General features: G+C 41.2%; 1 protein-coding gene across 3 annotated transcripts in view; it reads left to right on the top strand.

The window, feature by feature from the left end:
• slc4a8 (solute carrier family 4 member 8) overlaps window positions 1-15,610 on the top strand; it is a 187,815-nt gene that overhangs the window by 160,491 nt on the left and 11,714 nt on the right. For all 3 annotated transcript variants that reach the window (XM_034166718.1, XM_034166719.1, XM_034166717.1), the window contains exon 19: window positions 15,123-15,374. In XM_034166718.1, coding sequence (XP_034022609.1) covers window positions 15,123-15,374 — 252 coding nt within the window. The remainder of the gene's footprint in view (window positions 1-15,122; window positions 15,375-15,610) is intronic.

Here is a 15,610-nt window from a genome sequence, read left to right as displayed (position 1 = left end):
AAGCCAGAGGATACACACCAATTAGCTAAACTGCAGGATTGTCTTACAGACATAAAGACATGGATGACCTCTAATTTCCTGCTTTTAAACTCAGATAAAACTGAAGTTATTGTACTTGGCCCCACAAATCTTAGAAGCATGGTGTCTAACCAGATCGTTACTCTGGATGGCATTTCCCTGATCTCTAGTAATACTGTGAGAAATCTTGGAGTTATTTTTGATCAGGATATGTCATTCAAAGCGCATATTAAACAAATATGTAGGACTGCCTTTTTGCATTTACGCAATATCTCTAAAATCAGAAAGGTCTTGTCTCAGAGTGATGCTGAAAAACTAATTCATGCATTTATTTCCTCTAGGCTGGACTATTGTAATTCATTATTATCAGGTTGTCCTAAAAGTTCCCTAAAAAGCCTTCAGTTGGTTCAGAATGCTGCAGCTAGAGTACTGACGGGGACTAGCAGGAGAGAGCATATCTCACCCGTGTTGGCCTCCCTTCATTGGCTTCCTGTTAATGCTAGAATAGAATTTAAAATTCTTCTTCTTACTTATAAGGTTTTGAATAATCAGGTCCCATCTTATCTTAGGGACCTCGTAGTACCATATTACCCCATTAGAGCGCTTCGCTCTCAGACTGCGGGCTTACTTGTAGTTCCTAGGGTTTGTAAGAGTAGAATGGGAGGCAGAGCCTTCAGCTTTCAGGCTCCTCTCCTGTGGAACCAGCTCCCAATTCAGATCAGGGAGACAGATACCCTCTCTACTTTTAAGATTAGGCTTAAAACTTTCCTTTTCGCTAAGGCTTATAGTTAGGGCTGGATCGGGTGACCCTGGACCATCCCTTGGTTATGTTGCTTTAGACGTAGACTGTGGGGGGGTTCCCATGATGCACTGTTTCTTTCTCTTTTTGCTCCGTATGCATCACTCTGCATTTAATCATTAGTGATCGATCTCTTTTTCCTGGTTCTTTCCCTCAGCCCCAACCAGTCTCAGCAGAAGACTGCCCCTCCCTGAGCCTGGTTCTGCTGGAGGTTTCTTCCTGTTAAAAAGGAGTTTTTCCTTCCCACTGTGGCCAAGTGCTTGCTCATAGGGGGTCGTTTTGACCGTTGGGGTTTTTCATAATTATTGTATGGCCTTGCCTTGCAATGTGGAGCGCCTTGGGGCAACTGTTTGTTGTGATTTGGCGCTATATAAGAAAAAAGTTGATTGATTGATTGATTTTATTTTATTTATTTTTGCAAATTTATTAAAAAAAATTAAAATTAAGAAATCACATGTACATAAATATTCATAACCTTTGCTCAATACTTTGTTGGTGCAACTTTGGCAGCAATTACAGCTTCAGGTCTTCTTGAATATGATGCCAGAAGCTTGGCACACCTTTCTTTGGGCAGTTTTGCCCATTTGTCTTTGCAGGACCTCTCAAGCGCCATCAGGTTGGATGGGGAGCATTGGTGCACAGCTATTTTCAAATCTCTCCAGAGATGTTCAATCATATTCAGGTCTGGGCTTTGGCTGGGCCACTCGAGGACATTCACAGAGTTGTCTGAAAGCCACTCCCATCTTGGGTGTGTGCTTAGGGTCATTATCCTGCTGAAAGATGAACTGTTGGCCCACTTTGAGGTCGAGAGCACTCTGGAGCAGGTTTTCATCCAGGATGTCTCTGTACATATCTGCATACATCTTGCCCTCAATCCTGACTAGTCTCCCAGTTCCTGCTGCTGAAAAACATCCCCACAGCATCAAGGGCGTCGGACTGGGGGGATAAAGGGTACTATGTACCCAGGGCCCAGAGCATGGGGAGGCCCACAAAAAACTGGAATTAAATACATTTTTGTGTTGCATGTTATTAATGTCCATACAATTTATTTTGTAAAAGAATGTAATTGGAATGAATGTTTAAATGTTACAAAACATAATTCTGCTCTAACAATAATATTGAAAGCTCTCTGGGGGCCCTTCCCACCCCTGCAGAGTTATACAATGGTTTAGTCCAGGAGCACAGGCAGCACTTTGCCCCCCCCCCCCCCCCACACACACACACACATCCCAAACGGCATCTAACAGAAAGAGGAAGTGTTTAGTAGAACTGAAACAACTAATCGATTTAATCGATTATTAAAATAGTTGTCAGCTAATTTAGTCATCAATTAGTTGTTAAATAATTTTGTTTTACTGCAAATGTTTTGTTTCTTCCATATAAATCAACCGTTTCTGCAGCGCGGCTTTGCTTTGAACCTTGAACCAATCGAAGAAGTGATTTGCAGATCGAAGCAGTGCTTTGATCTGCTGCTTTGTTGATTCATTGTTTTATTTCGCTTTATCTTAATTTTTCCCCACTAAAACCCCAAAAAGCATATGTCTGTGAGTAATATTTACCTTTTATGTTAATCTGACCTGTTATGGTCTTCTGAAACAGTTGATAGATGTATTTTATAACTTAAAAATGGGACCGATGCTAACGCGTTAGCATGTCTATGGCGTTTTCAATGTTAAAGTTAGCATTAAGCTGTTGCAGCTGTCAGCACATTTGTTTTCTGTATAATAATTCATGGCTCAGCATTTGTTGTCATAAAAGAGTCAAATGTATTACAAATTGTAATATTTTTTTAATTTATATATTAGTAATAATAGCAACAACAATAATAGTAATAATAACCAGTAATGCTACAATACAATTTTAGAGAAAGAAACAAAAGAACCTGATTAAACACAACAGAAAAGATAAATCCAACTAACAATGAACATAAATAAATAATACAGAAATAAATAACCATTTCCTGTGAACACCTAGTGACTCTTAAACCTCCACTTCACCCCTGTTTTGTTTAAGTTTAATGACAATTTGTTTCGGTCGAACCACATCTAAGCTGTGTTTTTACACAAGAAAAAATAAAATGCAGTTAACTGCACATTTGTGTCTTTTTTTTCATGAAAATATGTTTTTAAAGATCACATATTACACGTTGTTCAGGCCTTTAAAATAGTTTCATGGACTCTTGCTGTAATATGTTGTCAGTGGTTGAGATAGTTGCTGTAGGCATCTAAAAATGCTCATAATCAGGTGAAACCTGATGGAAATCTTTTTGTGGTGTGTCAGTGATGTATATGTGGAAAATAAAACAAAACACTACTCCAGGTATGTTTTTGACAAGAATATAACATAACTTTGTTACAAGCTCAAACGTTGATGTTGCGTGATAAAGGCCTTTTAATAATAACTCACTTACGAAATAATGGCAAAACTCACATGTAAGTAAAAAAAAAAAAAAAAAACCCAAAACGATTAATCAAAAAAATAATCGACCGATGAATTGATTACTAAAATAATCGTTAGTTGCAGCCCTAGTGTTTAGGCTGAAATAAAATAGGTCTTTCCTAAAAAAAAAATCAAAGCCCAGATTTCAAAAAAAGAAGAGAAAAAAAAGGACAAGGAAAGAAAACTAAATGAGGGAAAGCAGCTGCTAACCAAATTCTTTGAAAAGACAGGTGAGCTTGAAAGCTAGCTATATTGAGTTGGGGGGTCTGGGGGACCAAATTGCACCAATTTCTAGAAAAACGGTGCAATTTGGTGCATTCCTGTGCATTTTAACAGACGGGAATGCACCAAATTGCACCATTTTTCGAGAAAATGGTTCAATTCTGTCCCTCAGACTCCCCAACTCAATATTGCCCCCCCAACTTTAAAAAGGGTTCTGACTCCCAGGTGTGATCTACGGTATACATAATTTAGACCTGGTTTGACTACGCATTAGAAATTTGGTGTTTGCGTTAACAAAAAGAACATAGTGTGTGTGTGTGTGGGGGGGTCTTCAATATGGCTAGTACCTAGGGCCCAGAATTTGGTGCTATGCCCCTGCACAGCATGATGCTGCCACCACCATGCTTCACTGGAGCGATGGTGCCTGGTTTCCTCCAAACAGGACACCTTGGCTCAATTGCACTAAACCATTTACTGCTGAATGTTGCACATACAGTGAATGTTGCACACTGATGTACTGTCATGTACATATCATGTAGACCATTACAAAAGCATATTTTATATTTCCCTTCTTACAGTGTATATTTATTACATTATTACATTTTTATTACATTGCTTGTTATATTCTACTGTTCTTACCAGCATGCTTATTTTATGGTATTTCTTTTTTTCCCCAACTTATATTTAGATATTTTATACTTAGTTATTTATATATATATATATATATATATATATATATATATATATATATATATATATATATATATATATATTTGGGCATCCAGTGTGGGCAGCAAAGTAAGAATTTCATTGCACAGGGAAACATGTTTCTTTAGTGTGCATATGACAATAAAAGCTTTGAATCTTGAATCTTGGCATTCATGCCAAAGAGTTCAATATTTGTCTCATCAGACCAGAGAATTATGTTTTTCATGGTCTGAGAGTCCTTCAGGTGCCTTTTGTCAAGCTCCAGGCAGACTGCCATCTGCCTTTTACTAAAGAGTGGCTTCCGTCTGGCCACTCTACCACCCAGGCCTGATTGGTGGATTGCTGCAGAGATGGTTGTCCTTCTGGAAGGTTCTCCTCTCTCCACAGAGGAATGCTGGAGCTCTGACAGAGTGACCATTGGGTTCTTGGTTACCTCCTTGACTAAGGTCCTTTGCCAAGTTTAGATGGGTGGCCAGCTCTAGGAAGAGTCCTGGTGGAGCTGAACTTCTTTCATTTACAGATGGTGGAGGCCACTGTGCTCATTGGGACCTTCAAAGCAACAGAAATGTTTGAGACAATCCTGCTTCAGAAGTCTACAAACAATGCCTTTGACTTCATGCTTAGTTTATGCTCTGACATGCACTGTCAACTGTGGGACTGTTCTGCCCTCCCTGAACATAAGTGTTTAGTTTGGCAGACAGGTAAACAGTTCTCCAAATGAGAGACGAAGTCTTCCAGGTTCAGCCTGTTTAATTCTTGCCTCACACTTGAAGGTACTGTAAAACTAAAATACACAAAAAGAAATGTATTAAAATAAAATATTTTTGTGTTCAGTCATCTATACAGATATAACACAGTGCTTAAAATGCTCCTAAATGTGGCTAGCATTATTGCTGCAAACACTTAAATATTAATAGCACATCTTCTTAGCTTGATGCTAATACATAGTGGGAAATGCCATAGACGGGTTAACAGAAATTAGAATTGCGACCAAAATAATTTTATCTTTATAAAATGACCTTTAACTAAACATATTTGGCATAAAACAACACATGTAGTCATACTCAGACATATATTTCCAAAACTCTGTGGAAACAAGGTAAAGCTGCTGTGCTACTTTAGTCTGCTGCTCTGCTGCTTCAGCTCTCAAGTCTAACCAACTACGGAAGCCCAATGGTGGCAAAAAACTCAAATTCAGAACAACTTTAACAATACTGCCACCTTTTGTCAAAAACATGCATGACAGCCATAAAGGCTGCACACTCCCCACCTGGTATAATATTTTATACCACTACTCACCATCCTTATGAAAGAGTAAAATGACCTCTGAAACAGGTCGCGAATACACTTTAGGAGTGCCCTGCTTGATTACCTTAACTTCCACTTTACGCACCCTGATATCTTGACCAGGTATCGTCTTGACTACAAGTCCAGTGGGCCACTCAGTCCGTTTAACCTTTGAGTCCTTTAGCAGTACGACATCTCCCACCTGCAGGTTACGTCTCTCTGAATGCCACTTTTTCCTCGGTTGAAGTGTAATCAAATATTCCTGCCTCCACTTCTTCAAAAATTCGTCGGCAAGGCCTTGAACCCTTTTCTAGTGCTTGTTGGAGAGGTCATTAACATCAAAATCCCCTACAGGTGCAGACAGTGTATCAGTTTTTTGTGTCAACAACATTGACGGAGTGAGAACTGCAGGAGCTTCCGGGTCGGAAGATACTGGAACCAATGGTCTGGAGTTCATGATGGCGGTGACCTCTGCCATCAGAGTGGTAAGTATCTCGTGTGTCAGATGAGAGCTGTTAGTCTTGAGAAGAAGGGCATCCAGAATGCGTCGTGCAATGCCAATCATCCTCTCCCACACTCCACCCATGTGGGAAGAGTGGGGAGGGTTGAAAATCCAGGAGCATTTGTTGTCCTGAAGGTATGCCCCTAGCTCAGTATCCTCTGAGTTGAGGTTGAGCTCTTTACAGGCTCCAATAAAATTTGTACCTTGATCTGATCGGAGCATTTTTATAGGTCCTCTAATGGCCATGAAACGTCTGAGGCCATTAATAAAGCTTGCAGTGGTCAATGTCTCAATAACCTCAATGTGGACCGCTCTGGTGCTCAAGCAAGTGAATATGGCTGCCCACCGTTTGTTTTCTGCATATCCTCCTCTTGTTCTCCGGGAGGTCACCATCCATGGGCCAAAGATGTCTACCCCAACATGTGAGAAAGGTGGTTCCAACGACAATCTGTCTGTTGGTAAGTCTGCCATCCTTTGTTCTTCCAGCTTCCCTCTCAATTTTTTACAAGTGACACACTTATGTATCACACTACAAAGACGTTTCTTTCCCCCAATTAGCCATAGTCCAGCTGATCTTATAGCGCCCTCTGTAAAGTGGCGCCCCTGATGTGCAACTTGTTCGTGATAATGTTTCACTAAAAGTATAGCAATGTGGGACTTGGGAATGATGAGTGGGTGCTTATCATCGAAAGACATGTCTGTCGAGGTTATGCGACCACCAACTCTAACAATCCATCGTTATCTAGAAATGGAGCCAACTTCAAAAGAGGGCTGTGTCTTGGGATCTGTTGTCAAAGACATTGGACTTCCTTAGTGAAAATGTCTTGCTGTATAGCCCTGATAATCACAATCATTGCCTGGGCTGTTTCATTTCTTCTAGTGCTATCACTGTTGGGATGCTTTGCACTTCTGGCTTTCAAGACTAGTGTGGAGAGTGATCGCATTAATGACTTCCACGTGGAGAATCTCTCAAACCTATGGGATCCAAGCAGGCCTTTGGTCACCTTAGTACTGGTGACTGTTACCTCAGGACGGATTTCTTGATCCATGTCAGGATGTACTAGCTCAAAGTTGTCAGTCTGTGTAGTGTGCTCTTGCTGAGGTTTTGACAGGAATGATGGCCCAGAAAACCAGTTGGTGCTTTTGAGTGCTGCTGCAGCTACTGGTCGTGTTCCATAGTCTGCAGGATTTTCTTCAGTGTTGATATAAAGCCACTGGCATGGATGAGATGTCTTCCTGATCTGTGTGATCCGGTTACACAGATAGACGTAAAATCTGCGTGAGGTGTTAGTAATGTAGCCCAACACGATTTTGCTGTCTGTGTAGAATTTCACAGAGTGTATGTCGATGTCTGTTTCACCTTTAATGAAGTCTGCCAACTCAACTGCCAAGACGGCGGCACAAAGTTCAAGGCGAGGAACTGTGTGAGCGGGACGTGGAGCTAGCTTAGACTTTGCCATGACAAATCCTGCATGGCATTCCCCTGTTGTGGAGATGGTTTTCAAATAGGCTACAGCAGCTATAGCAATGGTGGATGCATCTGAAAATACACAAAGTTCCCTGTACTGTGTCTGTGTGGCCAGTGAAACAGCAACATAAGATCTCGGGATCTCAAGTTGTTCCAGTTCTTTCATGGCATCTCTCCAGAGTTTCCATTGTTCCTGTTTTATTGTTGAGAGTGGAGCGTCCCAGTCATACTGTTCGACCGAAAGCTCCCTCATTATGTTCCTTCCTCCCACAGTGACTGGTGCCACAAATCCTAAAGGGTCAAAAAGACTGTTCACCGTAGAGAGAATACCTCTCTTGGTTGGAGGTTTCTCCTGTTGGGACACACGGAAAGTAAAGCAGTCTGTCTCAAGGTTCCAGCTGAGGCCTAGACTCCTTTGAAGGGGCAGTGATTCCCCTCCCAAATCCAAGTCCTTCACATCCTTAGCTCTGTCTTCTGTAGGGAATGCTTGTATGACGATGTTGCTGTTTGATGCTATTTTGTGCAATCTGATGTTTGACTCGGCTAGAATTTTTTGGGACATTTGCAGAGTTTTGATGGCCTCTGTTTCATTGGGAAATGATGCAAGTCCATCATCTACATAAAAATTGCGCATGACAAACTCTCTTGCATTAGCATTGGACTCAGCTGCTTCCAAAGCAGCTCGTCGTAGGCAGTAAATGGCAACTGCTGGCGATGGACTGTTGCCAAATACATGCACTGTCATGCGAAACTCTCTCACTGGTTTCTGCAAGTCATTGTCTTCATATCACAAGAACCTTAAAAAATCTCTATGTTCCTCACAGACTGTGAAACAATAAAACATCTGTTGCACATCTGTTGTAACTGCGACTGGTTCTTTGCGAAAACGGATCAGAACCCCAATAAGGGTATTGTTCAGATCAGGACCACTCAAGAGTATGTCGTTAAGAGAAACTCCTTCGTGTTTGGCACTGGAGTCAAACACTACTCTTATCTGCTGTGGTTTGCGAGGGTGGTAAACACTAAACAATGGTAAATACCAACACTCTTGGTCGCCTTTTAGAGGTGGGGCTGGCTCTGCTTGTTTGGCATCAAACATATTTTGCATGAAGTTGATGAAATCTTTTCTCATCTGTGGTTTCTTGTCTAGAGAGTGGCGTAAGGACGACAAACGTTTTGCGGCTTGAGTTCTGTTGTTTGGGAGTTGGTTCCGTGGTGACTGAAAAGGTAAGGGGCAACCCAAGTGTTTGTCTCATCTTTATAGACTTGTCGCTCAAGTGTTTCTAGGAAAATATCTTCAACTGACAGAGCAGGTTGATCATCATACTGTGTTCTCTGAAACACTTGACTGCCAAGATCATCAGTTTTTCTCACTACATGGTTCGTGGCGTTTTGAAGACTCAGGTTTGGAGTGTAGCAATTGAGTCTCTCTTTGACCTGAATGTTGCTTTTGCATGGACCCAAGAGTGAAGCTCGTCCATTTTGTAGGATGTTGGTCTTATAGACACTGATGTTGGCCGATTTGTGTGCTGCTCCAAGACACACCTCTCTGACTACAACCCACCCAAGGGCAAGACGTTGAGCATATGGTTCATTCTGCAGTCCATTGTACTGTTCTCTGACCTTGTGTACACAGAGAATGTCTCTGCCGAGAAGGAGGAGAATCTCGACATCTGGATCGATTTCTGGAATTTTGCCCACTAGAGTCTTAAGGTGGGGATAATGATGAGTGACTTCAGGTGATGGAATTTCTGTTCGATCGTCAGGAATCATATCGCACTCGATGAGAGGAGGGAGGGAGAGTTGAGTTGAACCATCTAGAGACTCGACCATGAAGTTGTTTGCACGGCTTCCTGCCACCTCCGTAATGCCAGAACATGTCTTCAAGGTATATGGTTCTACATGTCCATCGGTATTGAAAAGGTCAAAAAAGTTTGTTTTTACTAGTGAACGGTTACTTTGTTCATCAAGAACAGCATACATCTTTACTGCTCTTTCTGGCTGATTGGCAGGATACACTTTGAACATACAAATCTTGGAGCACGATCTGGAACTGGCTGAGTTTCCACATATTTCAGTACACTTTGATGTTACAGCAGTTGGAGCTACCTCCTCTTGCTCCCCACCATGATCTTCAGTGGGAGCAGAGCTTTCTGGCTTTAAGTGAAAAGGTTGTGGATGTAGTGCTGTGGTTTGAGTTTTGCTTCCACACTCACTGCACTGTATTCTCTTAGTACAGTCTTTGGCCATGTGATGAGTGGAAGAACAGCATCTAAAACAGATGTCTTTGTCTTTCAAGAGAGCTTTTCTTTCTACCAAGGACTTGCTCCTGAACAGACGACACTTTCTCAGTGGATGTGGCTTACCATGTAGTGGACACTTGTTTATCAGGATCCACGATGCTCCTGTCTGTGGGAGCATTTTTACCAACTCCGGTTGTTTGTGACACCTCTGTTTTTCTGACAGAGATTGACGGCTGGTATTTCTGCTTTTGCACTGTTGGTTTTTCAGTTCTAGGGTTAAAGGTGGTGACAGGGTCGTTGCGAATCTTAGCTTCCTCACTAATGAAGCTAACAAAAAATGAAAATGGAGCATAGGTCACACCATTGTCTCTCTTAAACCTTGAAGCTACTGTAACCCACTTCTCTTGAAGGTTGAATGGAAGTTTAATCAAAATAGGATTAACACCATGTGCTGTATCAAGATGGGAAAGGCCAGGGAGATAGCCATTCTGCTTTGCTGCTTGCAGTTCCAAAAGAAGATCTCCTAGCTCTCTCAGACGCTGGTTTTCTCTGTTTGCTATCCTTGGGAAGTCCTCAACTTTTTTGTAACAATGCATGTTCTATGATCTCAGGTGCACCAAAGCACTCTTCTAGTCTCTGCCACACCGTTTGGAGCCCTGCTCTAGGGTTGTTAATGTAGGCCGCTCTGATTCTCCTTGCTTGTGCGGCTGATGTTGGTCCAAGCCATTTTGCAAGCAAATCTAGTTCTTGTTGTGGTGACAGATTCAGATCCGAAACTGCACTCTGGAAAGACGCTTTCCAAGCCAATAATTCTCAGGTTGGTCATCAAAATGTAATAACCCAGAACTGACCATCTCTCTCCGCATCAGGTAGTTTGCTAGGCCTGAGGTATCTGTAGGGTGAACATCTGGAGGCTTGGATGTTGATACATTGGGCTGAGAATAATAAAGTGGACTATTGTAGTTGACTGGATTCCCTCCATACTGATCATTATTCCAGATGGTAGGCTCTCACTTTGGGTTGACAGCATGGCAGTGCTGTGGTGTGACCATCCCAGTTCCATGTGCTGGGGTAGCAGATAGAAATGGCAAGGGTTTAAAGTCCTCACTGTTTACACTGTGTTGGTGACCACTTGGTTTTTTGTTGAGTATTGCTGCATCACCGGTGTCCATTGCTGGCCGTGAAACTGATAAAGATGTAGGGTCGGGCAGACCTACACACAGAGTTTGCAGATCATTGTTTAACTCTGCGAGTTGCTGCACATAGTCTTGAGTTCGTTGGGCTGGATCTGTAGCTGGCATTCAGACCAGTTGGGGCTGTTGTGGGGTTCCACTTTCCTGCGTGGATTCGTCCCAAGCTTGAGCCTCAGCTAGTGCTGCCACAGCTTCTTTCTCTGACTTGAGTACGTGTAGGTCGGCATCTAGGTCAGCTTTCTTTTTAAGCTGTTCAGCTTGTTGTTTCAAGATGTCTGCTTCCTTTTGTGCAAAGGAGAGTTTTACTCTAGCAGCGTCGGCTTTCACTCGTGCCCTGGCGACAGCAATGGATGATGAAGTACGCTGGCTGGAACATAAGGAACTAGATATTCTTGATCTAGTTTCCAGTGCGTCTTCATTGTCTTTCTCTGTAGGAGTTGCCATGTTTGAGTCTTCTCTGTTGCTCAACACTTGCAACTGTAGCTTAGACTGTCTGTTTTCCAGCAGAGTGTGATGAGAAGGATGTCTTTTTACTGTTCTGCCCTCCCTGAACGTAAGTGTTTAGTTTGGCAGACAGGTAAACAGTTCTCCTAATGAGAGACAAAGTCTTCCAGGTTCAGCCTGTTTAATTCTTGCCTCACACTTGAAGGTACTGTAAAACTAAAATACACAAAAAGAAATGTATTAAAATAAAATATTTTTGTGTTCAGTCATGTATACAGATATAACACAGTGCTTAAAATGCTCCTAAATGTGGCTAGCATTATTGCTGCAAACACTTAAATATTAATAGCACGTCTTCTTAGCTTGATGCTAACACATAGTGGGAAATGCCATAGACGGGTTAACAGAAATTAGAATTGCGACCAAAATAATTTTATCTTTATAAAATGACCTTTAACTAAACATATTTGGCATAAAACAACACATGTAGTCATACTCACAGACATATATTTCCAAAACTCTGTGAAAACCAGGTAAAGCTGCTGTGCTACTTTAGTCTGCTGCTCTGCTGCTTCTGCTCTCAAGTCTAACCAACTACGGAAGCCCAATGGTGGCAAACTTCAAACTCAAATTCAGAACAACTTTAACAATACTGCCACCTTTTGTCAAAAACATGCATGACAGCCATAAGAAAGGCTGCACAGGGACCTTACATGTAGACAGGTGTGTGTCTTTCCAAATCATGTCTAATCAATTGAATTTACCCCAAGTGGACTCCAATTAAGCTGTGGAAACATGTCAGTGATGATCAATCAATCAATCAATTTTATTTATATAGCGCCAAATCACAACAAACAGTTGCCCCAAGGCGCTTTATATTGTAAGGCAAGGCCATACAATAATTACGTAAAAACCCCAATGGTCAAAACGACCCCCTGTGAGCAAGCACTTGGCTACAGTGGGAAGGAAAAACTCCCTTTTAACAGGAAGAAACCTCCAGCAGAACCAGGCTCAGAGAGGGACAGTCTTCTGCTGGGACTGGTTGGGGCTGAGGGAGAGAACCAGGAAAAAGACAAGCTGTGGAAGAGAGCAGAGATCAATCACTAATGATTAAATGCAGAGTGGTGCATACAGAGCAAAAAGAGAAAGAAACACTCAGTGCATCATGGGAACCCCCCAGAAGTCTGTCTATAGAGCATAACTAAGGGATGGTTCAGGGTCACCTGATCCAGCCCTAACTATAAGCTTTTTCAAAAAGGAAAGTTTTTGTGTCTCCCTAATCCAAATTGGGAGCTGGTTCCACAGGAGAGGAGCCTGAAAGCTGAAGGCTCTGCCTCCCATTGTACTCTTACAAACCCTAGGAACTACAAGTAAGCCTGCAGTCTGAGAGTGAAGCGCTCTATTGGGGTGATATGGTACTATGAGGTCCCTAAGATAAGATGGGACCTGATTATTCAAAACCTTATAAGTAAGAAGAAGAATTTTAAATTCTATTCTAGAATTAACAGGAAGCCAATGAAGAGAGGCCAATATGGGTGAGATATGCTCTCTCCTTCTAGTCCCCGTCAGTACTCTAGCTGCAGCATTTTGAATTAACTGAAGGCTTTTCAGGGAACTTTTAGGACAACCTGATAATAATGAATTACAATAGTCCAGCCTAGAGGAAATAAATGCATGAATTAGTTTTTCAGCATCACTCTGAGACAAGACCTTTCTAATTTTAGAGATATTGCGTAAATGCAAAAAAGCAGTCTTACATATTTGTTTAATATGCGCTTTGAATGACATATCCTGATCAAAAATGACTCCAAGATTTCTCACAGTATTACTAGAGGTCAGGGTAATGCCATCCAGAGTAAGGATCTGGTTAGACACCATGTTTCTAAGATTTGTGGGGCCAAGTACAATAACTTCAGTTTTATGAGTTTAAATGCAGGAAATTAGAGGCCATCCATGTCCTTATGTCTGTAAGACAATCCTGCAGTTTAGCTAATTGGTGTGTGTCCTCTGGCTTCATGGATAGATAAAGCTGGGTATCATCTGCGTAACAATGAAAATTTAAGCAATGCTGTCTAATAATACTGCCTAAGGGAAGCATGTATAAAGTGAATAAAATTGGTCCTAGCACAGAACCTTGTGGAACTCCATAATTAACCTTAGTCTGTGAAGAAGATTCCCCATTTACATGAACAAATTGTAATCTATTAGATAAATATGATTCAAACCACCGCAGCGCAGTGCCTTTAATACCTATGGCATGCTCTAATCTCTGTAATAAAATTTTATGGTCAACAGTATCAAAAGCAGCACTGAGGTCTAACAGAACAAGCACAGAGATGAGTCCACTGTCTGAGGCCATAAGAAGATTATTTGTAACCTTCACTAATGCTGTTTCTGTACTATGATGAATTCTAAAACCTGACTGAAACTCTTCAAATAGACCATTCCTCTGCAGATGATCAGTTAGCTGTTTTACAACTACCCTTTCAAGAATTTTTGAGAGAAAAGGAAGATTGGAGATTGGCCTATAATTAGCTAAGATAGCTGGGTCAAGTGATGGCTTTTTAAGTAATGGTTTAATTACTGCCACCTTAAAAGCCTGTGGTACATAGCCAACTAATAAAGATAGATTGATCATATTTAAGATCGAAGCATTAAATAATGGTAGGGTTTCCTTGAGCAGCAGTGGAAACGGGTTGCACCTGTGCTCAATTTTGAGCTTCATGGCAAAGGCTACACTTATGTACAAGTACATGTGATTTCTCAGGGAGTTTATATATTTATTTATTTATTTGCAAAAATCTAAAAAAAAAAAAAAAAAAAAAAACCTGTTTCACATTGTCATTGTATTGTGTGTAGATTTTTGGAAAAAAAAAAAGAATTTAATCCATTTTGGAATAAGATTGTAACATAACAAAATGTGGAAAAACCAAAGCACTGTGAATACTTTCCGGATGCACTGTATTTTTTGTTAAATATAAAACATTTGCCAATATTGTATATAAGGGTGATTCTTTAACTACGGGCACTATTGGCCTTGTAAATGTAATTTCCACCACACCATTGCCTTACAATATAAAGCGCCTTGGGGCAACTGTTTGTTGTGATTTGGCGCTATATACATGTGCTCTGATGTCACTGTTTATCTCCATAGAAACTACCCAAACAATCTTTCATACAAAACTGTTAAAGGGACATTACAGTGTTGTGGTGGAAATTACGGCAATAGTGTGGGACAACTACATTTTGTTTAAAAAAAATCACAACAGTTGTATGACATTGAATACCCCGATTATGTTTTGATTATTTTACTGCTATTTTATTCAGAGATATTTTAAAACATTAGAAAAAACGTTTCTTTACCATTCATTTTTATCATTGAAGATCAAAAGTCTGGGTGTGGGACAAGCACAAAATGGCAATATTTGCATAGACTACTAGAACAAATTTCTTAACATACTTTCATTGTAAAGATAACTATAAAAGTGTGAAATTTCCCCTTTTTTCTGTTTTTCATACAATATGATCAAAGGACATAATAAGTGCCCGTAGTCTAAGAATCACCCATAATGAGTTGAGGATGGTAATCATCGCTATAAATTAATCAAAGGGTTGAGGTACACAGAATCCAGGGCAGGGTTGGTCATGCATACACCATGAAGCGTTTGCAAGTCCCTGTTCCAGCAGGCATTTTCACTGTTGACCTACAGTTTGACTTGAGTCCAGGAGCCCATCAGCAGCCAGGTTCCTGCACAGATTTGCAACTGTGTTTTCTGTGTGATATTTAACTGTATTACAGAAGGGTTGTGGGTACCATTTGGATCTCCTGATGGTAGGGCTGATGCTGGCAGTGTGCTCTGTCATGGGTTTACCCTGGTTTGTAGCCGCCACAGTCCTGTCTATCAGTCATGTCAACAGCCTGAAGCTGGAGTCAGAGACCTCTGCTCCTGGAGAGCAGCCTCGCTTCCTGGGCATCAGAGAACAGAGGCTCACTGGCCTGGTCATCTTCCTCCTCATGGGCTGCTCTGTGTTCATGACTGGAGCGCTGCAGGTGAGCTTTTCCAAATATACGAGTACACTGCTGCCCTCCACTGGCTAGGAAACATTGTGACAGTGGAACAACCATGATATGTGAAAAATAATTATGTCAGCTAAGAAGATAATGAGTTTTCTGTGATCATTAGAAGAATAACTGATGTACTAATTAATCTGCTTTATCGCACATCCACTAAAGGCAGGAAATGTATGTGTGTGTTCGTGTGTGTGTGTGTGCGTGCATGCTCGTGT

This window comes from Thalassophryne amazonica, chromosome 3 (genome assembly GCF_902500255.1).
Source record: "Thalassophryne amazonica chromosome 3, fThaAma1.1, whole genome shotgun sequence".
Taxonomy (NCBI): Eukaryota; Metazoa; Chordata; class Actinopteri; order Batrachoidiformes; family Batrachoididae; genus Thalassophryne; species Thalassophryne amazonica.
The sequence above is the reverse complement of the archived record's forward strand: the minus strand, read 5'-3'. Positions and strand labels throughout refer to the sequence as shown.